The sequence below is a fragment of the Mchenga conophoros genome, linkage group LG23, assembly GCF_057382185.1.
Source record: "Mchenga conophoros isolate Kocher_MC1m ecotype Shallow Benthic linkage group LG23, M_conophoros_male_GT1.1, whole genome shotgun sequence".
Taxonomy (NCBI): Eukaryota; Metazoa; Chordata; class Actinopteri; order Cichliformes; family Cichlidae; genus Mchenga; species Mchenga conophoros.
In genome coordinates this window covers 49347967-49370905 of record NC_140547.1, presented here as the reverse complement: position 1 = coordinate 49370905, position 22939 = coordinate 49347967, and the positions used below count along the sequence as shown (strand labels likewise).

Below are 22939 nucleotides of genomic sequence, written 5' to 3'. Positions count from 1 at the left end.
ACCCTATCTCTAAGGGAGAGGCCAGCCACCCTTCGGAGGAAGCTCATTTCTGCCGCTTGTATCCGTGATCTCGTTCTTTCGGTCACTACCCACAGCTCGTGGCCATAGGTGAGGGTAGGAACGTAGATCGACCGGTAAATTGAGAGCTTCGCTTTTACACTCAGCTCCCTCTTCACTACGACGGACCGGTGCAGCGTCCGCATTACTGCAGCTGCAGCCCCAATCCGTCTGTCGATCTCCGGCTCCCTTCTCCCATCACTCGCGAACAAGACCCCAAGATACTTGAACTCCTCCACTTGGGGCAGGAACTCATCCCCGACCCGGAGTGGGCACTCCACCCTTTTCCGGCTGAGAACCATGGCCTCAGATTTGGAGGTGCTGATCCTCATTCCCGCTGCTTCACACTCGGCTGCGAACCATTCCAGTGCGAGCTGGAGGCCCTCACCCGATGAAGCCAACAGAACCACATCATCCACAAAAATGAGAGATGAGATTCTGAGGCCACCAAAGCGAAAGCCCTCCGCCACTTGGCTGCGCCTAGAAATCCTGTCCATAAAAATTATGAACAGAACCGGAGACAAAGGGCAGCCCTGGCGGAGCCCATCACCCACCGGGAACGAGTCCGACTTATTGCCGGCAATGCGAACCAAGCTCTTGCAACGGTTGTATAGGGATCGAATGGCCCGTAGCAATGGGCCAGACACCCCATACTCCCGCAACACCTCCCACAGGACACCCCGAGGGACACGGTCGAATGCCTTCTCCAAGTCCACAAAACACATGTAGACTGGTTGGGCAAACTCCCATGCACCCTCAAGTATCCTCGAGAGGATAAAGAGCTGGTCCAGTGTTCCGCGACCAGGACGAAAAAGGCATTGTTCCTCCTGTACCGAGGTTCGACTAGCGGACGAACTCTCCTTTCCAGCACCCTGGCATAGACTTTCCCAGGGAGGCTGAGGAGTGTGATCCCCCTGTAGTTGGAACACACCCTCCGGTCCCCCTTCTTAAAGATGGGGACCACCACCCCGGTCTGCCAGTCCACAGGTACTGAACTGGCAGACATAACAAATAAAAGTTATTAACCAGGATCCATGTTTTTGTCACAAACACTGAATCAGCTGATTCACTCTTTATGTTTCTGAGTTTGTTTTGTGATTATAGTTCTGGTTTCTGTTTCTGTGTCTTCACTGTGTCCCACGTCTCCTTACTTTGGACTCTGTGTTATATTTCCTGTTTTACTTTGACAGTCCTGTGTTACTGTTTCCTGTCTCGTGTGTGTAATTGGTCCCAGCTGTGTTTCCCTCCTCTCCCGTTCCCTGATTACTAAACTGCGTCCACGCCGCCGGCGCTCCTCTCCACAGCTGGATTCCAGGATTTCAGAGCATCCAGCTGTGGTGAGTGATGGAGACACTTTCTCTGCTCCCTCAGTAATCAGGACAGTTTATTGAACATCAGAGGACATAAAGGACTGTTTTTCACCTGCCCGTTCTGAACCTGGACATTAAAGACTGCTGGCTTCAAGGACATTAATCCCAGTGTCAGCCAGCCAATAACAGCCTGTGTTTTTCAGCTCTTTAGGAGTCAGAAATGAGAAAGACACAGACTGCTAACCGCTCCCTGCAGGAAATAAGCTCCGCCTCTTCCTGTCCTGTATATGAGTGATTCTGACATGAGACACAATGAGTTTCCTGTTTATTGTGACTTAAAGCGAGCAGCAAAGACACTAAACTGTGTGTTTCCAGCTGAAGCTGCTTTTTGTGTTGCTCCCACAATCCTGTCTAAAACAGTCAGTGAGGAAAACTCAATGTGACTTCAGAGTGACAGAGGCAAGCGATTAATGTTGTAGCTGACGTCAGACCCTGGAGATTTTGGCGGAAAATTAAAGCGAATGGTAGTTTAGAATTGAGAATTGTCTCAGAGTGACGCTGAAAAACTAGTTCATGCATTTATTACTTCCAGGCTGGACTACTGTAATTCATTATTATCAGGAAGTCCAAAAAACTCACTGAAAAGCCTTCAGCTAATCCAAAATGCTGCAGCAAGAGTCCTGACAGGGACTAGAAAGAGAGAGCATATTTCTCCTGTTTTGGCTTCCCTTCATTGGCTTCCTGTTAAATCCAGAATTGAATTCAAAATCCTGCTCCTCACATACAAGGTCTTAAATAATCAGGCCCCATCTTATCTTAATGACCTTGTAGTACCATATCACCCTATTAGAGCACTTCGCTCTCGCTCTGCAGGCCTACTTGTTGTTCCTAGAGTATTTAAAAGTAGAATGGGAGGCAGAGCCTTCAGTTTTCAGGCCCCTCTTCTGTGGAACCAGCTTCCAGTTTGGATTCGGGAGACAGACACTATCTCTACTTTTAAGATTAGGCTTCAAACTTTCCTTTTTGCTAAAGCATATAGTTAGGGCTGGACCAGGTGACCCTGAATCCTCCTTTAGTTATGCTGCAATAGACGTAGGCTGCCGGGGGATTCCCATGATGCATTGAGTTTTTCCTTTCCAGTCACCTTTCTCACTCACTATGTGTTAACAGACCTCTCTGCATTGAATCATATCTGTTATTAACCTCTGTCTCTCTTCCACAGCATGTCTTTTATCCTGTCTTCCTTCTCTCACCCCAACCAATCACAGCAGATGGCCCCGCCCCTCCCTGAGCCTGGTTCTGCCGGAGGTTTCTTCCTGTTAAAAGGGAGTTTTTCCTTCCCACTGTCGCCAAAGTGCTTGCTCATAGGGGGTCATATGATTGTTGGGTTTTTCTCTGTATCTATGAAGCGCCTTGAGGCGACTTTTGTTGTGATTTGGCGCTATATAAATAAAATTGAATTGAATTGAAATTGAATGTCCTCTTTAATTGATTGAAGAAGCTCCAATTTTAGAGCAGTAGGATCCACATCACGCGCGTCTGTTGAGTCTGCTCTTCAGCGGCCGTAGAGCTGGACGCTGCCCTTTGGCCATCATCGATACTCTCGCCCGAGATCGCACCGGGGCTAAAATATTCACCTGCTCAGCTGTTTTTGATCAGTTTGAGCCTGTGTGGTTTGATCAGGTGGAGGAACGATGTGATGCTATAAAGACATCATCTTGTCCAAATGAAGTTGTTCCAACACGTGTTTAAAAAGATTTTAAAGGTTGTCGGTTCCGACATCTTAGCGATTTTTAACAGCAGTCTTAGTTCAGGTGTTGTACAGCCTGTTTTAAACATGCTGTTGTACAGCCTGTACTAAAAACCTGATCTGGATCCTCTGTCCGCTCAAACTTCAGGCCTATTTCAAAGCTTCCCTTCCTGTCGAAGATTTTGTAAAAGATTATATTTGTTCAGCTGCAATCTGTTGTAAAGGTTTCAGTCTGGTTTTAAAGCTCTTCACAGCACTGAAACTGCACTTTGGAAAGTTCTTAATGATCTTTTATCAGCCACTGATCAGGAGACTCCGCTGTGCTTTTGGATCTGACTGCTGCCTTGACCACAGCATCTTGACCTCACCATTGGAGCATGGCGGCATCAAGGGCGCTCTATTAGACTGGTTCAGCTCTTTTATTAAATCGCATTATTACATTTGGGGCTTATATTTGACGGCAATTTGAAAAACAGCTGAGCTCAGTTGTACAGCGGTCTTTCTTCAAACTGAGGCTTTTATCTAAGGTGAGATCATTTCTATCTTTTAAAAACCTTGAACGGGCGATCCACGTTTTCATGACGTCCCAGCTGGATTATTGTAACTCCTTATATGTTGGAATTAGTGGGACCTGCCTGGCAAGACTGCAGCTGGTCCAGAAAGCTGCAGCTCGTCTTCTGACACAAGCTCAAAGACATTTATCGTCCCAACAACCAAATATACGCTGGTCCCTCGCTGTAACACAGTTCACCTTTGGCGGCCTCGCTGTTTCGCTGATCTTTTTTGTGCAATTTTGCATGCTTTTGTTTTGTACAGCGTGTTGTGTTCTGCGTCCTGATTGGCTGTAGACCATCGTCAGCCAATCTCGTGCCGTGTCTCCTGTACAGTACAGAATGTGTTCAAATTTACAGCAGTGTGACTCTGCAGTGCTGCACTGTATGTTTGTACGTTTTGTCCCCAACAAACAACAATGATGACGAGACGTTTTGCACCTGTGGTAGCAGCCAAAGGCAGAGGAAGATGCTGACCATCATAGTTTCAACAAGGAGGCAAAAAGGTTGTAACTGTCCACAACAAGAACATCGTAAGGATGGAGTCAGCTTTGGCTTTGTGGCTCAGTGACTGCAGGAAAAAGAACATCGTGCTGGACACCAACATTATCTGCAGAAAAACTCAAAAGCTTTATGAAACTTTACCTGACAGCGAGGAGCCCAGGCCATGGACGAGTGCTCCTCACACAGAAGCTCATTTAATGCCAGCAAAGGCTGATTTGACACGTTTCAGAAACACTTTGCTTTCACTCTTTAATAATGAACTTATTTTTCTATGAAGGTTTGAACTTTGTTTAAACAAGAGAGAAAAGTGTGAAAATGTTCATGCCTGTCTGAGAAAAGTGTAGAAAGTGTGCAGTGAGGGTTTAACTGCCTTAAAACTTCTATAATACTTGTAAAACATAAAGCTGCTACTTCATTCTGAGACTTATTTTTAGAACGTAACTCGATAAACGAGCGACCGCAGTACTGTATTGTGTTTATTTTGAAAACTCTCAACAGGATCTTCAGATTTATTTTGAAAGCTTTATCTGGAAAACACAAACACATAAGCAGGAAACAAAGAGCGTGATATGAAACGATAGATGTTTTCATATGGTCATCATATATACATCGTTCTATCGAACAGCCCCAGCTCCTGCTGTCAGTCTCTGTAAATCTGCTCTGAAAACACATTTGTATTCACTGGCTTTTAATACAGCATGAGAGTTATTTGATATTTGATGTGTGATATTAATATTAGGAGTTATTTTAATCGTTATTTTGGATTCTTGTACAGCACTGTGGTCAACGCTGCTGCTGTAATTAATGTGCTATAAACACATAAACAATCTGCAGTTAAACATCCAAAACTAAAGATGTGATCGCTGCCTTTAGAAAATGTGCTGATGCACAAGATATCAGCTCCATTAAGGTGGAATGTGGCCGTGTTAGAAACATGTTGGAAGAAGTTTGAAGCTGAAACTGTGAAGCTGAGAGTGAAAGAGCTCCAGCGTCTGTCACAGGAAACTTTCTTATTTCCACACTGATGAAAGCATCAAGCTTTGATTTCCTGCTGCTTTTATTGAGTCACACTGTGAAACTGAGCCACAGCTGAACCAGCATCCCTGTACAGCAGACACTTACAGCGCTTGGCTGCTTCCATTGGACCCTCTGCACAGAGCTTCAGTTTCCTCTTCTGGTCCCAAAGTGCAGAACAACAAGGTTTCAAACAGCTTCGTTCCAGCAGCATCAGCCACAGACATGCAGAGAGAATCCTTTGGTTGTGTTGTGTGTTTGCATATCTGCTGTCTGTGTTGCTTTGTGAGGATGGATCATCTCCTGCAGCTCCAGATAAACAAGCTGGACCTGAACCTGGTAGCTTCACTTAGAAGACACTTGTGACGGGAACGTGTGAGAAGTTTTGTGCAGACAAGTTTGGATTTAGAGTGTGGGACGAGCTCTCCACAGTCTTTGTGGAGATCCACATTCTGCATACTGCCTGTGAGAAGCTGCAGACATTTGTCCTCCAAATCCACTGAGCAGCTGCTCGTGGTGGTATTAGCTTCATGTGTGCGTGTTAGCATGAAGCCTCGGTCACACTCTGCTGTGGACACGGTCACGGACAGCTGGACGCCTGATGGACGAGTCGTCCTTCCTGTTAAACTTCTTTGAGCATGAGAATAGCATGAGAAGCTCAGTGGACACTGTTCAGGGTTTTAACTCTCGCTTTCTGATAGGTTTAGATTTTATTATTGTCATTTGTATTAGGAAATATTTAACCATATATTCTTAGAGGTGTATAATCAATTGTGTAGTGATAGGATGTGTGATCTTTAGCAGGCTGCAGGGGCTTGGTGTGTATTCCACACTAGAATGCACACCCACATCCTGGGAGCACGAGAGAGGTCGTACCTTCTCTTATTGTTTTATGGCAGGATTAACGTAGCTACGTCTGTTCTAGTCTAAGTGCTTTTTGTTTAGATGAACTGCTGGACTTCCTCACCATGTTATCTAGGGTGAACCATCTAGGGTGAAGGGGGGTCTACCCTCTTCCTGACCAAGGATGTTATATGACCCTTTGATCAGCAGTACCACACACACACACACACACACACACACACACACACACACACACACACAGTATTCTTTGTTCACATGTATACCTATGTGAGATGCTATATGTTAATGACCCTATGCATATTCATGTAACCACAATAAAAGGAGTGCTATGGGGAGCCTGGCTGAGAGTCTGATGGTGGTCAAGTGGTGGAACGACGCTTGGCTCCAGCCAGGTCTCCCTCATGCATGAGTAAACCAGAGAACTTTGGTGCCTTGTGTCTTGCTTTTTGCTGCGTAGCAGATTGTCCTTAACGTTCCAGTGGATAGGTTCAAACTACAAACCTATCACTTTCACTTCAGCTTCACCAACAACAGCACAAGCAGAGCAGCCCACTGCCTGCATGGCTGGGACAGCGCCCCCTGGTGACTGTAAACCACTACAACATGTAGACGGCCGTCTGCAGGCTGGATGTAGCACCACCGCAGAGACGTGCTGCAGCTCTGTTTAGTTACCCAGCTGACAGCAGAGGCTGTAGTTTACTGTTACCAACATGGAAAACTGAAGCTTCACCAGCTGGAGCTACAGAGCTGGAGAACAAAGGAGACTGAGAGGCCAGAATGATGTGGGAGGAAACATCAAGAGCCTGTTTGAAAGGAGACACATGTGGATGCTGTGCCAGTCTGTGGTCTGTCAGAAGTCAGCTGAGTCACACTGCAAGAAGCTGCAGAATCTCAGAGGAGGAGATTTGGAAGTGTTTGTGGGACAAACTGGACTCAAAGAAAGAAGATGTTTGTGAAGTCTTTGGTGGAGGTGAGCAGTGTGAAGCAGAACACATGCAGATGAATCAGGAGGTCAGCATCAGTGTCTCCTTGTGGTGGACGGTAAAAGAATCAGAGCCAACGCTCCCGTCCACCCTCGGCATGAAGCAGTGCTGTTTCTGAAACAGGAGGACAAGTCCAGAGAAGACAGAGGAAGCAAAGATGAGGGTGGGACAGGACAGCAGGACTTCCTTCACACCTGCAGCTCCATCACACTGCTGTAGCTCCTCTTCATCACACATGTACCTGCAGCCTGTCTTCAAGTCCAGGAGTCACCTCCACACAGTGTAGAAGCCTCCTGTGCAGACCATGGAGTCCAGCCTCTGTCAGGGAAGTCGGCACTAAAGCCTGAAAGACTTCAATCTGTCTCTGCTCCACCCGAGAAAGACCAGCACCGTACTTGTTGTGCATTCAAGGAGGGAACATCAGCGCTGCATCGTGGGAACAACACCGCAGGAACAAAGACACAGCACGGCCGATGAAGGACGAGGACAAAGGAAAGGTGAGTGAGAAGACCCTGGTGGTGTGGACGGACCTGCAGGGGCTCCAAGACTGAGGAGCAGAGACGTCCATGTACCAGCTGAGGATGCTGCAGTGATCCAGGGAGCTCGGTCCAATCTGAGGCCGTGTGAACTACATGGACCACAGTTTCTTCACAGACTTCAGCCACGTGAACATCTGGAGATCCAACAGTGCACGAGCTGTGAGCCATCAGCTGTTTCTCTCATCAGCTGCTGTAATGAGAGCTGCTGGAATCATCTCGAGCAGCAGGAAATCACTGATGTTGTTTCTAAACAAAGATATGGGACTGAGCTCCGCTGAGCTCCTTCTACTTTCATCCAGATAGAAACTGCTACAGTCTGCTGATTATTGCTTTGCCTCCATCACACGAGCTCTTTATCCTGTTCTTCACTCTCATTGGTTCTTTGTCTGCTTGTTTTTACAACAGTAGTCTTCTGATTGGTCAAAGGAGACAATCAGCTGTGACTAAATGTAGCTCCTACAGCAGTGATGGGAATAACTACTGAAGCTAATCCAGTATCAAAGCTCAGGAATCAGCAGCTCCCACCTCGTTTTCTTTCAACAACTATTTTTAGCTGCTGTGTTTTTGTGTTTCTGCAGACCTCAGACATCCTGCTGCTCTGGACAACTTTTTCATTCTTTTTTATCATTCTTTTGCTTTTCTTTTATTATTATGTTATATGTATTAATATGTGAAACACTTATTCTTTGTGTTTTTGCTTTGCTCCTGTCAAACTGCTTTAATAAAATCTGCTGCAGTCTAAACTGTGGACGTTCCCTTTTTAACCCTTTGTGAAACAATAAAGGTTTAAATCTGAGTATTCATCTATGTTAGTGTTTAATGGGTCTAATAGGTTGCTTTGGCCTTTCCCAGTAATATCTTCCCTTGCAGTCTGTGGTCCAGGCTTCTAAAACCATCCCAGGTTAACAAGAACTACAATCTAGAGGAGAGCTGCCATAACAGGTGTGACTGATGAGATCTGACCTGCAAGGTTACTCAGGTTTGTTTGTATCAGGACAAGCAGGGAAGCCGCCTGGACGTCAAAGTAGTTAGAGCTGGGCGAGTGTCCTCACCCACATCGGCTTCACAACTCTGCATCATCTACTGAGTAAGACTCAGAGCATCAGAGATTAGAAGGTCTACAAAGAGCTGAACCAGACTTCCTGTATAAAGGTTTTAGTTCCACAGATCGACAGTGTCAGCACAACTAAAACGTGGAGACTGACCTCAGAGTTTCAATTTGATGTTGTGGATTCTCCAGAAGAACACACAGATGCTTCACTCCTGAATCCTGCAGCTTGTGGTAGCTCAGGTCCACCACTCTGGGATACGAAGGGTTGAGCTTCAGCACTGCTTCCAGATAATCACAGCTGATCTCTGACAAATCACAGCGCTCCAATCTGTATAGAGAATGAAAGATGTAAGTTTATTAGACAAAGTGCTTGAAATCATTCATTGTTTCATCATCTGTTCAGAGCTGAAGAAGGTTCAGAATGTAGAAGTTTAGAAAATGGAAACTCCAAACAGCTGAAGCCAACAGGAAGCAGCTTCAAACAAACACAACAAGAGAAAAAACTCTGAATGTTTCACATTAAAGTCGAACATTTCTAACAAGAGTGTTTTAAAGACAGAGTCACTGATGATCATCTTCTGCCCAGTAAAACTTTGGTTTTCCACATGTGAGTGTTAATGATGCACAAAGACTGTGTGCAAAGAGGGAGCGAGGAGGATGACAGAGAGATGGTACAGGAGCATCAAGAACCCGGCGAGGAAATGAGCAGAAGGACTTTGGAGCCTGTTGGATTGAAGCTTTCACAGAGACGTGTTTGACTGGACACCACCAGGACAGACTTTTAATCCCAGGATTTGGATGAGCTTTCTGTCTTTATGGTCACAAATGATGCTGTAACTCTGTGAATGTCCTGGAACTGTCAGCAGTGTGGTTACGTCCTTTTGACCTGAGTTTCCACAGCTCTTATAACAGCAGTGTACATTCAGACTGAGAAACGCTTCAGTCTGTATGGACCTGTTTCTGTAGCTGCCACCATCATTCTACGGTCGTGTCCAAATTCATGGGCTGCATCCTCCCGAGGACCCGGCCTTTGCGGTCTACGTGGGCTGGGTCCTCAGAAGGTCGGGTAGGCTGGAAATAAACGGCTGGGGAAATTGGACGGTCTAGCCTTCTGATTAGCGTCACCGCTGTCTCGGTGGAGTTTAATAAACTCAGCCGTCTGCTCCTTGCTATCTAAAATATAACAGGACACTGGCGTAAATTCTCGACCGTCTCATACTTCTGTTTAATCAGTTTTCTGTTTGACGTTTAGTCAGCTCTGTAAAGACCAAGGAGGAACCCACCTGGGGGATTAATAAAGTTTTATTTTATCTAATCTAATCTAATAACTTTAATCTCAGCCAAACCGATTTACTCACGAACAAACAAAACACTGAAAAAAGCCAAACAATAACATTTTGAGGTTGTCTAAGTGACTTATATATCACGTTTAACCTGAGTAGCGAAAGTCCGCGGTGATCTGAAAATGATGTGCCGGGAGTTGTGCCGTTCTCGGCGGCTTCAGTGACCCTCGAGCTCCCGGCGAGCTATCGAGCTGGTGGGTAGCAGACGTCTCCGAAAACGTCGAAGCACTTTTGCAAATATGCGGTATCTTGATAAACCGAGCAGATATTTGATGTTTACACAGCTACTTTCTCGCCTGAAAATATGTTAAAAGTTTATTTTGTGACCGAAAAAGATTAGTATGAGTAATTTTAAAACTTAGTAGCGGCCGCCATTGTTGGAAACTGGAGTTTGGCTGGGCCGCGCTATGAATTCTGGGATATGGTAGGCCACGAAGGACACACCCGACCCATCCTTCAAATTCGGGGAAAAGGAGGACGCATTTGTTGGCTGCATTCGGAGGAGTCTACGAATTTGGACAGCCTTCGACGTGTCGCTGTGACGTAATCGGTCTACAAATGCGGCCTCAGGAGGATGCAGCCCATGAATTTGGACACGACCTACATGTTTGTACATCAGCTTATCAAATCCTGTCTGCTGTCTTCATTTATTACTCTTCACCTGCTTCACTGTCGCTGTGTGGGCGGAGCAGCCTGAGCCCCGCCCACACAGACACAGCTCCTCTCTGGAGCAAAACTTCTGCTTCATCTCCGCCTCTTTTCTTCATCCTCCACCTCTCTTTTCTCTTCTTCGGTGTTCTGCAGCCACAGAGCCTCACAGCCATTAGCACGCCCATACCTGAGCAGCTAGCATTACCCAGCATGCCGTGCAGCAGTGTCAGTTTGTAAATGTGCAAGAATTCCTGCTCCAAACTGTTTCACAGAGTGCTGTGTGCCGTGACCTTTGACCTGCTAAAGACAGTCAGCTGTGGATTATTCATTGTTGTGTCTGATACTTAGAACTGTGAGGAAGAAGCTACACAGTTAATCAGGGTCCCCTCTCTCTGAATCAGGAAAGGTGGGCAGGCCGCGTGTGGGCCGCGGGCCATACGTTGAGTATCACTGTTTGAAATGTGAACATTGTTCTGCTGCAGTCAATGGACTAAACCAGAGAAGAAGAAAACAGACTTTACCATGAAGATCCTCAGTGTGGATCAGTATAATATCAGCCTGATGTCTGCAGTTTAGTGTCAGCACAACTTTCACATCATATTCATCTCAGCACAACTAAAACATGCTGACTGACCTCAGAGTTTCAAATCGACATCGTGGACTCTCCAGGAAACCACACAGATGCTTCACTCCTGAATCCTGCAGGTTGCTGTAGGTTCCACTCAGGTCCACCTCTGTGGGATACGAGGGGTTGGACTTCAGTGCTGCTGCCAGATAATCAAGGCCAATATCTGACAAACCACAGACACTGTATAAAGAATGAAAGATGTAAGTTTATTAGACAAAGTGCTTGAAATCATCCAGTGTTTCATCATCTGTTCAGAGCTGAAGAAGGTTCAGAATGTAGAAGTTTAGAAAATGGAAACTCCAAACAGCTGAAGCCAACAGGAAGCAGCTTCAAACAAACACAACAAGAGAAAAAACTCTGAATGTTTCACATTAAAGTCGAACATTTCTAACAAGAGTGTTTTAAAGACAGCGTCACTGATGATCATCTTCTGCCCAGTAAAACTTTGGTTTTCCTCATGTGAGTGTTAATGATGCACAAAGACTGTGAGTGCAAAGAGGGAGCGAGGAGGATGACAGAGATATGGTACAGGAGCATCAAGAACATTAAAGTCTGGCGATTAAATGCCTCACTCCTAAATGACAGCCAGTTTTGTGAGTTCATACATACTGAACTAAATACTTACTTGGAGTTGAACACAACTCCGAAAATATCGCCTTTAACCCTCTGGGATTGCACCAAGACATACATTAGAGGTCGCATAATATCATTTGCAAGTGCCAGGAAGAAAAGAAAAGAGGCTAGGCGGTGTGAATTGGAGGCCAAAATAAAACACCTAGATCAACAACACAAAAAAGCACAGACAGCCAATTTGCTTTCCGATCTTAAAATGTTACGTAGTGAGCTTAATAGTTTAATAAATGAGAAAATTGAGGGCAATTTAAGATTCATTAAACAAAAGTACTATGAACAGGGTAGTAGGACTAGTAGATTGCTGGCAATAAGACTCAGGAAACAGCAAACTTGTAATATGGTCCAAAAGTTGAAGTCAGATCAAACCCTGATTATTACACAGGTTATAAATCCAGATCAAACGGGGTTCATTGCAGGAAGGCACCATGGGGACAATGTTCGTAGATTGTTGAACTTAATGTCCTTGTACAAGACCAAACAAGAAGAAACAATGATTCTGTCTCTTGATGCGCAAAAAGCATTCGACAGGGTTTCCTGGCAGTACTTGGGCCATACACTTGAAAGATTCAAATTTGGGCCAAACTTAATTAAGTGGATACAGATTCTTTATTCCAACCCAATGGCGGCTGTACGGGTAAATGGAACAATATCAGCCCGATTTCCACTGGAACGTGGGCGTAGACAAGGATGCCCATTGTTGCCCCTGCTGTTCGATATAAGTATTGAGCCTCTGGCGCAGTTGATTAGAGAAGAACATGAAATTCAGGGCCTTTCAATTAATGGAGAACAGCATAAATTGTCCATCTATGCAGACGATGTACTTTTATACATTTCAAATCCTGCAGTCAGTTTACCTCATTTAAGAGAAATTATTACGGTTCCCTCTCTGGTTACAAAGTTAATATTGACAAAACATTGGCAATGGATATAGGAGGAAACATTTCACTAACATTCAAGGAGCGATGTGGCTTTAAATGGCCAGACGAAGGTATCAAGTATTTAGGAATTCAAATTCCTCACTCATTATCAGACTTGTTTAAAGTAAATTATGAAGTTATAGTTGCAAAAATAAAAAAAGATTTAGAGAGATGGACAGTCCTGCCTCAGTCTTTCTTGGGTCGGATCGAGAGTATACGTATGAATGTATTGCCAAGACTTCTAGACCTTTTTCAAATGCTGCCTATAAACATTCCCAACTCTACATTTGATAATTTAGATAAACTTTTTTCCAAATTTATATGGCAAGGCAAACGCCCAAGGATCAAGTTCCAAAGATTAAAACTGTCAAAACTGCAGGGGGGATTGGCTGTTCCAAACCTGAAATATTATTTCTGGGCAGCTCAGATGAGACCCCTGACTGTATGGGTGCGGGATTTGTCTGAAACTCAGTGGCTAAACATTGAGAAGACAATGTGCGAAAGATCATTGGAATCCCTGCTTTGTTCTAACATTTCAATTAAAAATGTGCATATGGGGGAACGGACGAGGGTCACACTAAAGATTTGGCGTAGAATCAAACAATCATTTGGTCTTCCAAAAGAAATTTCAATGTTATCAAGCCTCTCCTCCCTGCAGGGTTTTTCTCCTATTGTGGAAGACTCTGGCTTCAGAGCATGGTCACATAGTAGGTTTCATAAACTTTGTCATGTTGTGAGGAATGGGCACCTGAGCTCATTTGAACAGTTGAGGTCAGTTTCGGCTTCCTTCTTCTGACTTTTTTAGATTTCTGCAGCTAAGAAGCTTTTTGACAAAACATAAAGAATGGAGGCAAGTTTTGGAGCCCTCACCCATTGAGGAAATATTTCTAAAAATATTTCAAAGTAATTCCTCCCCAAAATTAATCAGTCATTTTTATAACACATTTATGAGTTTCAATACAAATGCAACTTTGGATATTAAGGCAAGGTGGGAAGCTGAGACTGGCACTCAAATCTCAGAGGACACCTGGGAAGAGGTGTTCGGTGAAGCCCATCTGGTGACTGATTCTGGGCTGTGGAGAGAATTTAAATGGAAGGTGGTCATGAGATATTTTAGAACCCCAGAGATAATGGCCAAAATGAAGCCTACAAATCCTGACACCTGCTGGCGAAATTGTGGTACTTCTTTAGGAACCCACTCACATATATTCTGGTCATGCCCAAAAATCTGCTCACTTTGGAATGACATATTTAAAGTTCTCAGTACAGTTTTCCAACAACCATTAACAAAAGACCAACAGTTAGCCATTTTAGGAGTCTTACCAAAGGGTTTTGCGGGAAACAATAAAACGTATCTCTTAAGAATCTTACAGCAGCACTAAAGTGTATCACTATTAAATGGCTGAATCTTGACCCACCTTCATATAATATGTGGATTGATAAAGCAAGAGAAATTTACCAGATGGAGGAAATAACATCTGCTCTGCGGATTCAGAGAGAATTGTTTACTGAGCGTTGGCGACCCATACATGCTTTACTGTTTCAATAATTTAGCATAGGTCTGTTTCGTTTTGTCCATTTACGGCTAAGTTTGTCACATGTTATTTAATATTACAGTTTTTGTTTTGTTTTGTTTTTGTTGTTGTTGTCTGTTTGTTTGTTTGTTTGCTTGGGTTTTGTTTTGCTTCCCAGTTTTGTTTTGTGCTTCCTAATTGCAGTTCTTATTTTAATCTACATTTCTGCATTGCGGTTCCTGTAACTGTCCTACTTGTGAACATTGACAAGTACAAGTTGTAATGTTGTAAATTATAATAAAAATTGAGTTAAAAAAAAAAAAAGATGAACATTAAAGTTGTACATTTCTCATAAAAACAGGACAAAGACTTGAAAAAGTCGTGTTTTTCCTTCCAGGAACCACATGGCTTCACTTTTAAAGGTGAAGTGTGACAGAAATGGACATATTTGAAGTCCAACACCTTTTTCCAGTCACATTATTAAAGCAGACAAACTACAAGCTCATTTTCATTCCAACAAGTCATCTTCTGACCTGGACTAACAACACTGGTCTCTATGTGCAGCTGGCTGTGAGACCAGTGCTCAGGGAGCGTCTACAAAGTGCAACACTGAAAGAACATCACACACTCATTTGCTTGCAGCACTTTCACACAAACATCTACTGTCATTATTGTCACCAAACTCTGTGGATCCTTTATTGCAAATTCAAATGGGATCAAATGGTCAGACAAAAGAGGGTTATGAGGAAATATGATGAAATGTTGTGTATTAGCAGCAACTTATTGAATCATTTTCCTCAGAAACCAAACAAAATGATTGACAAACATGTTTTTACAAACTCAGTGTTGGACTTGGATCAGCAGGATAAGCTGATGTTTAAAGGCATTTGAGTCTCGCTGTATGAGAGTCCAGTTATTACTCAATATTTATGGATGATGTTCTTTCAGTGTTGCACTTTGTAGACGCTCCCTGAGCCTCACAGCCAGCTGCACATGGACCAGCTGACATTACCCAGCATTAGAGGCGGCTGTAAAAAATTCATGTTCCCATTTAAATGGTTTTAATTTGAATAAAACGATGTTGATTCATTCAATCCTGAATCGATGTTTAATATAAATGTATTTTGCCAGAATCTCAGGTTAAAGCTCACAAACTATTTCAACAAGCAGCAAACAGCTAAAACAGTAAATGAGAGCAGCTAAACACACAAAGATGGAAACACAGAGCGTGGATCGTTCACTCGACGGCACGTACATGGACACGCCGTCGGGGCTGAAAGTGGACAGCTCACAGATCCTGAAGCTGCAGGTTTCATCTGTCTCCAACCAAAACTGAGTGAAGCAGCAGCAAAAGAAGATCCAAACTCTGCTTCACGTTTGATCAATATGCTCATGAATTCTCTCTGACTTTGGCTGTTCCTGCCTGCACAGCTCTCTCTCTCTCAGTGTACTCCAAGAACAGCTTCAAACATCTGTTTCTGCATCATTCACTGTTTATTAGCCACCAGTCTGCTGTTGTGTAATAATGAAAGAAGTCGATGCTTCAGTGTGTTGAATTGTGTTACACAAAGAAAAGCAAAGTTTTCACGTTGTTCAGGCAGAATCGAGCGTTGAAGAATGAATTCACACGTCAATAAACATTTTCAAGCAGGACAATGAAAGCAGGAAATACCCCAAACTGCCATTTCTCATTCTACAACTTCAACAACTGCACATGAATTATACTTCATACACAGACCCACAGTCTCTGATTGCTCTGAAATCTCACTGACAGCCAATAGAAATAAAGAAAAGTCCAGACTGACAGTCTCTGTGGGGTTAGGCAGTGAACTGCTCACGCTGCGTTCAAGTGCATCACAAACTATTGGAATTGGATCCAACTTTGTGAAGCAGATTTCTTCTCAGCTGCTGTTTTGAACATTTCCTCATGAACTGTATTAAACTCTGTAAATGAACTGAGAACTATTTCTACATTTGAAACTATGGATTCATGTTCCCGTTCACTTCTGTACGTTAGTGTATAAATGAATGTTAGACTGGGCTCCATGGAAACACTTGGACTGGTCTCAGCTGCCTTCTTTCTGTAGTCCTTTCTCTTCTCCAGCTTCTGTTTGAAATCCTCTCACAGAGCCTGAAACCTGCTTTGCTGTCATGTGTGGGCCTGTGTTCCTCTGCTTTAACACAAACCTCACCACAGCAGCTGTGTGGGTCGTCTCTGTAGCAGCCCGATCAGCTTCTGATACATGAACATCATCACAGCTCCTAACTTCACCTTTATTAGCTTTGACATTCATGTCTTTCTTTTCTCTCTGTCTGTTTCCACACAAGCTCAAAGTCTCTGCAGCCTGAAATATAGAAACACAACAACAGCTGCAGTCAGTGAACTCACCTCAGAGTCTCCAGTCGACAGTTTGGACTCTCCAGTCCAGCACACAGAAGCTTCACTGCTGAATCCTGCAGCTTGTTGTTACTAATGTCCAGCTCTGTCAGATGGGAGGGGATGGACTTCAGGGCCGAGGCCACAACTTCACAGTGAGTCTCTGAGAGTCCACAGTCAGCCAGTCTGAGATTACAGAAAATATAAAATATGTTATTATAAAAGCAGAAAGTCTGCATTATAAACACAGACTGAATGTATATGAAGACAAAACAAAGTGAGGTCATAATCTGATGAACATCTGCTCTTCACATCTGTGCTTCAGCTCCTCTTACTGTGTTTGACATGACACAACGATTCAGTCTCTCTCAGACCTGCAGACTTTTAATGAGAATCTTTGTTTGGCTTTAATCTGCAGATGAAGGAGGAAGATGGTGTCACATTTAGGCTTCCATAACGTCCACAGTCTGTCACTGAGATCTGATCCAGAGTCAGAGTGAAGACACACATGTGGACTGTTTCCTGTCTTGAATCCAGAACATTTTGAATGAGCTCAGCTCAGTGAAGAGTTCCAGCTGGAAAGACGATCTCTGTTTGCTACCTGCTGCTGTCAGGTACGACTGTTCACGTCCACACTCAGGAAAAATCTGCTGACTGTCACCAAACGGAGCAGAAATGTCATCACTGGACAATAATGATGAATGAACTCAGAGCTGCTGATATCACATCTGATTTCAGGGGAACTAAACACAGAAATGATTGGCTCCTTTTAGCTTTCTGAGCCATTAGTCTGCAGGTTTATCACTAGTTGGCAGAAACAGACTTGTATTAATGTTCAGCGCTTCAGTGTTTATGACTCCAGATCCAGGTGACAGCAAGTCAAAATGATGTTACCTGTCTGTGTCCAGCAGCAGCCTTTGAATATTGTTATAAACTCACGTGGATCAGTTTGTCTTTGATTGGTTTGTAAAGTTCAAATTCATTTATATTCATCAACTCTAAATGAAAAATGTTTTTCTTCTTCTATGTTTATTATTAGAGTAACAAATTCTTATAGTTTCCTGTTGTTGAGAATTTCAGTGTAAAACCACTCGGACCTGTGCATCACTGCACACTGTGAAAGTATTACTGCAGTTTAATCTATAATCCTAATCAGTGTGTTTACTGGACTGTAGTCAGACCTCCGTTATACCAAAGGAAACACTGAACGTCTTCAAAGTCACAATAAATTTATACTAAATGCTAATAAATACTGGAGTGTTAGAAAAGATGCTTCCAGCGTGTTTGTCTTTGATAGGGTTTATTCTGTTCGTCTATTGTCTGACCACTTGGGGGCGCTTTTGTCTCTTTTGCTCTGAGCCTTGGGTTTATTCAAACTGATTTTAATAAACTATTTTATGCAAGTTGAAGCTTCATCTCCATCTCCAGTGGTTGTTGCATATTTTATGACTATATTAGTAACAGTCAGAGAGTTTAGAGTAAATTAGATCTTCACGTTTGATTCTTGACACAACATAAATGGTGAGCCAGTGTCAGAGGAAGTGACAGCATCCACCGAGGACCGGGGGGAGTGGGAGGACTGGGGGACCAGGCCAACAAAAAGGTGATCACTGATACAGGTCAGCAAACATTTGCTCATTTGGTGTCTTAGAGCAGACTCCGCCCAGCTTTGTCGTCCATGGTTGCTCTTTCAAAGGAATCTAGTTACATATTATTTTACTTAATGATCTACTGACACCACTGACTATGCAGGACAACCCCACGTCTGGAGCCAGTGCACATGTGCAGTTCAATTCCTGGGCAGGTTCTGAAGATGGCCGAGCTGTCGAGGACAAAGTTACTAATGTGAAGCTAATGTGGTTAATCAAGATCTTCATAACCATGTGGAGCACAGTGTGCTTTCACCGTGGAGAAATCACACTGACGAACTCGGTACACATTTTGGGGGCCTTTCTGTTTGTTGCTACAATCTGCAAATTTCATTAAAAGTTTAATAAACTATCATCTGGTCTTTATTTTTAGTTAGCACATACCTTAAAAACTCTAAGCTGTAAGCTAATGATAGTTACATAACAGCAGATGCATGCTGGTGCAATAAGCTGTATGTTTTATTTTTGATCTGATTAGTCAAATAATCACAAAAATAATCGTTTGTGGCAGCCCTAGTGTGACCTCAAATAAGAAATGATTGCAGTTTATGACTGAGTAACTAAACTATCACCAACTGATAATATTAATGATCACATCTGGACTCACCGAGCCTTTCTGCAGTTCCTCACAGCTGGAATCAGTCTCAGTCGTCCGTCCTCTGATGTGTTGTACTTCTTCAGGTCCAACTCATCCAGAACCTCCTCTGACATCTGCAGCATGAAGGCCAGAGCTGAGCAGTGGATCTCAGAGAGTTCCTTTGATTTGTTCTCTGACTTCAGGAACTCTTGGATCTCCTGAGATAATAAGATGTCGTTCATCTCCATCAGACAGTGGAAGATGTTGATGCTTCTGTCAGGAGAGGATTTTGTCTTCCTTTCTTTGAGATTCTTGATGACTCTCTGGATGGTTTCTGGACTGTTCTCTGTCTGACCCAGCAGACCTCCTAAGAGTCTCTGGTTGGACTCCAGACAGAGGCCATGAAGGAAGCGAACAAACAGGTCCAGACGACCATTTTTACTCCTGAAGGATTTTATTAGTGTTTCCATCAAAAAATTGTCCAGAGATGACTCTTTGTATTTTATTACCAGGAAGTCCTTCAGCACCTCTGACTTCCTGTTGGTGAAACAGTGGAACATGTAGACTGCAGCCAGAAACTCCTGGATGCTCAGATGAACAAAGCAGTAGACTGGTTTCTGGAAGATCACACACTCTCTTTTGAAGATCTCTGTACAAACTCCTGAGTACACCGAGGCCTCTGTCACATCCAGACCACACTGCTCCAGGTCTTCTTGGTAGAACATGATGTTTCCTTTCTCCAGATGTTCAAACGCCAGCCTCCCCAGCTTCAGAAGAACTTCCCTGTCAGCCTCCGTCAGCTCCTGTGGACTCGTCTCATGTCCCTCGTGGTACTTGTTCTTCTTCCTCTTTGTCTGAACCAGCAGGAAGTGTGAGTACATGTCAGTCAGGGTCTTGGGCAGCTCTCCTCTCTGCTCTGTAGTCAACATGTGCTCCAGAACTGTAGCAGTGATCCAGCAGAAGACTGGGATTCTACACATGATGTGGAGGCTCCTGGATGTCTTCATGTGGGAGATGATTCTGCTGGACAGCTCTTCATCACTGAATCTCCTCCTGAAGTACTCCTCCTTCTGGGCGTCAGTGAAGCCTCGTACTTCTGTTAGCCTGTCAACACATGTAGGAGGGATCTGATTGGCCGCTGCAGGTCGGGAAGTTATCCAGACGAGAGCCGAGGGAAGCAGATTCCCCTGGATGAGGTTTGTCAGCAGCTGGCTGACTGATGACTTCTGTGTGACATCAGACAGCAGCTTCCTGTTGGTGAAATCCAATGAAAGTCTGCTTTCATCCAGGCCGTCAAAGATGAACAAAAGCTGAGAGACAGCCAGCTTCTCTGCTGTGACCTTCTGTAGTGTTGGATGGAAAACATGGAGCAGCTCCAGAAGACTGTACTGCTCATCTCTGATCAGGTTCAGCTCCCTGAATGAAAGCAGAACCACCACACTGACATGTTGGTTCTCCAAGCCCTCTGCCCAGTCCAGAGTGAACTTCTGCACTGAGAAGGTTTTTCCAACACCAGCCACGCCGTTGGTCAGAACCACTCTGATGGGTCTCTGTTGGTCAGGTAAGGCTTTAAAGATGTCCTGGCACCTGATTGGAGTGTCATGGAGGGCGTCCATCTTGGAAGCTGTCTCCAGCTGCCTCACCTCATGTTGGCTATGAACCTCTTCACTCTGTCCCTCTGTGATGTAGAGCTCAGTGTAGATCCTGTTGAGGAGGGTTCTACTTCCTGTTTCATCACTTCCTTCAGTCACACGTTCACATCTCCTCCTCAGACTGATCTTATGTTCATCTAAAACCTCCTGCAGACCAACATCTGCTGAAAGAAAAACAGAAAGAAAACTCTTCAATGTCTGAACAACAACAAGAAGTCCAGTTTTCAGAAATGAGTCCATCAGCAGACAGATGTTCAGTCTTACTTTGTACACAGCTGCTCTGACTGGCTGTCTGCAGTCCAGCTCTGCTTCTGGATCTTTCTCCACACTGGGGACAGGACCAGTCTCCTGATGAAGCAGACTGGTCCCAGTATGAGGAGATGCACTGTCTGCAGAACCAGTGTCCACAGCTGGTAGAGACTGGATCCTTCAGGACGTCCTGACACAAAGCACAGCAGGACGGCTGCTCCTCCTCACAGACACCACTCCTCTTCCTCTTCCTCCCTCTGTGAACACATTTCTTTATCACTAAAATCATTGACTGTCAGTGACAAACATCCAGATTTGATGACACTGTGCAGAAGCTCTGATGGTCACAGAGAAAAGTCAAAGTGGAGAAACTTGTGTTTGAGTTCAGAATCCAAGTTTCCTTTGCTGTTCCTGCCTGTCTTATTAAACACAGAGTGATCAGCCTACAAACTCCACAGTAAAAGCCTTCATCACAGAGCTGATTATGTCCTTCACTGGATGTACTGGAAGTTTGGGATCCATCACTTTCAACTGACCTTTGACCTCCTCTAAAAACTGTTGTGGAGCAGCGGTGTCACATTCAGAGCTTTCAGCTTTATTTTGAAAGAGTTCAGTCATCAGGAAGTGAACTTCTGGGTTCTGATTTCCTTTCTATTATTTTACAGAAGTGAAGAAGAAGAACTAAAAGCTTTGAAATGATCTGAGTGATATTTTTGAACATTGCCACCAAATTGAGTTCAGCCTCCAGCAGTAACTTTGTTTCATGATGCCTCCCTGATGATGTGATGTTTGATTACAAACCTGTTTATGTGTTAGACATTAATCACATGAACACAGGCAGAAAAAAGAAGCCAATGAAACAAATGACAGAAACGTGTTCATTCACTGCCATGATCCATATTTTATATGTACAGATGTTTGTAAAGAACACGTGTGCAGCGCTTTGTTCTGAGTATCTGCTGTCAGCACACAGTGCAGCAATAACTACAACCACACGTTTCTGTAGATCCTGAACATCAGCCTGGAGGAATCTGACCTCAGGTCTGCACACAGAGGAGCTTCACCTCTGGGATGATGCTGGCTTCAGCTCCTTCTACAATCAGGCAGAAGCTTCTGCACCATCAGGACACAAACAGAGAGGAGTTTCTATCCTCAGACCATCCAAGTCCTAAATCAGAACATGCTCCCCTCATAGCATCACCATCAGGGTTTAAACAGGACCTTACATCATGTTCTTGTCTCACTGTCATATTTCAGATCATACCTGATTCATTATGACGTCACACGCTGCTACACTGATCCTGCTGCTTCATTACTGCTGATATTACTCTGCTCACTCTGTTCAGTTACTCTGTTTACATCACTTTGCTCATTTGCTTTGTTCTGCTTGCACTGCTCTGTCAGTACATGCTGTGCTAATGTGGCACAAAGCACTTTAACATTACATCTGCACAATGTTTCATTATTTCATTTAATGATTGTTTATAATGTTTTGTCCAGTCACAGGAGCAGCTCAGCACATTTCACTGTGTTGTACGTGTATGACGATGCCTGTGACAAATAAACAGCCTCGGACTCTTCAATCTTCTGCATTTCTTTGGAGATCAGCTCAGTGGCCTGTTGAGACCATCTTTCTATTTCTGATGACTCAGTTCAGATTATTATCCTGATACTTTCTTTTAAAATGTGATGAAATCATTTATCTGATGTTCTGACACAAATACACCAAAACGATCCCAAACAGCACAAACCACCACGTTACACACAGTGTAATAAAAATACAGGCAACTACAAATAAAAACACTTTAAAATATAAACTAAAATTACAAAGTGGTCACAGAATTTCAAACACCCGTAAATGAGTCAGCAGCTCTCTTACATGGTCAGCTGAGCTCCATGATTGAAGAACATTGTTGCTGCAGGTTCATGACTGAAGTCTGGAGGTTTGTTTTTGGACCAGTCACTCCTCATAGACACACAGCTGGATGCTGGAGACTGTGACCTCTGACCTCTGCAAACACAACCACATTGCATTCATTTCACATCAATTAGTACACCACAAAAGGCATGCAAGAAACACAGTATGAAGGCAAACTTCTGGCTTCAATAACATTCAACAGGTCAGG

General features: G+C 43.8%; 1 protein-coding gene across 1 annotated transcript in view; it reads right to left on the bottom strand.

Moving 5' to 3' along the window:
• LOC146548234 (NACHT, LRR and PYD domains-containing protein 12-like) overlaps window positions 1–21102 on the bottom strand; it is a 33610-nt gene extending 12508 nt beyond the window's left edge. Inside the window, exons 1-3 of the mRNA XM_085263824.1 lie at window positions 20829–21102; window positions 18943–20728; window positions 16699–16872 (exon numbers count right to left, since the gene is read on the bottom strand). Of these exons, the coding sequence (XP_085119950.1) occupies window positions 16699–16872; window positions 18943–20728; window positions 20829–21102 (2234 nt within the window). The remainder of the gene's footprint in view (window positions 1–16698; window positions 16873–18942; window positions 20729–20828) is intronic.
• Between the last annotated feature and the right edge of the window lie 1837 nt (window positions 21103–22939).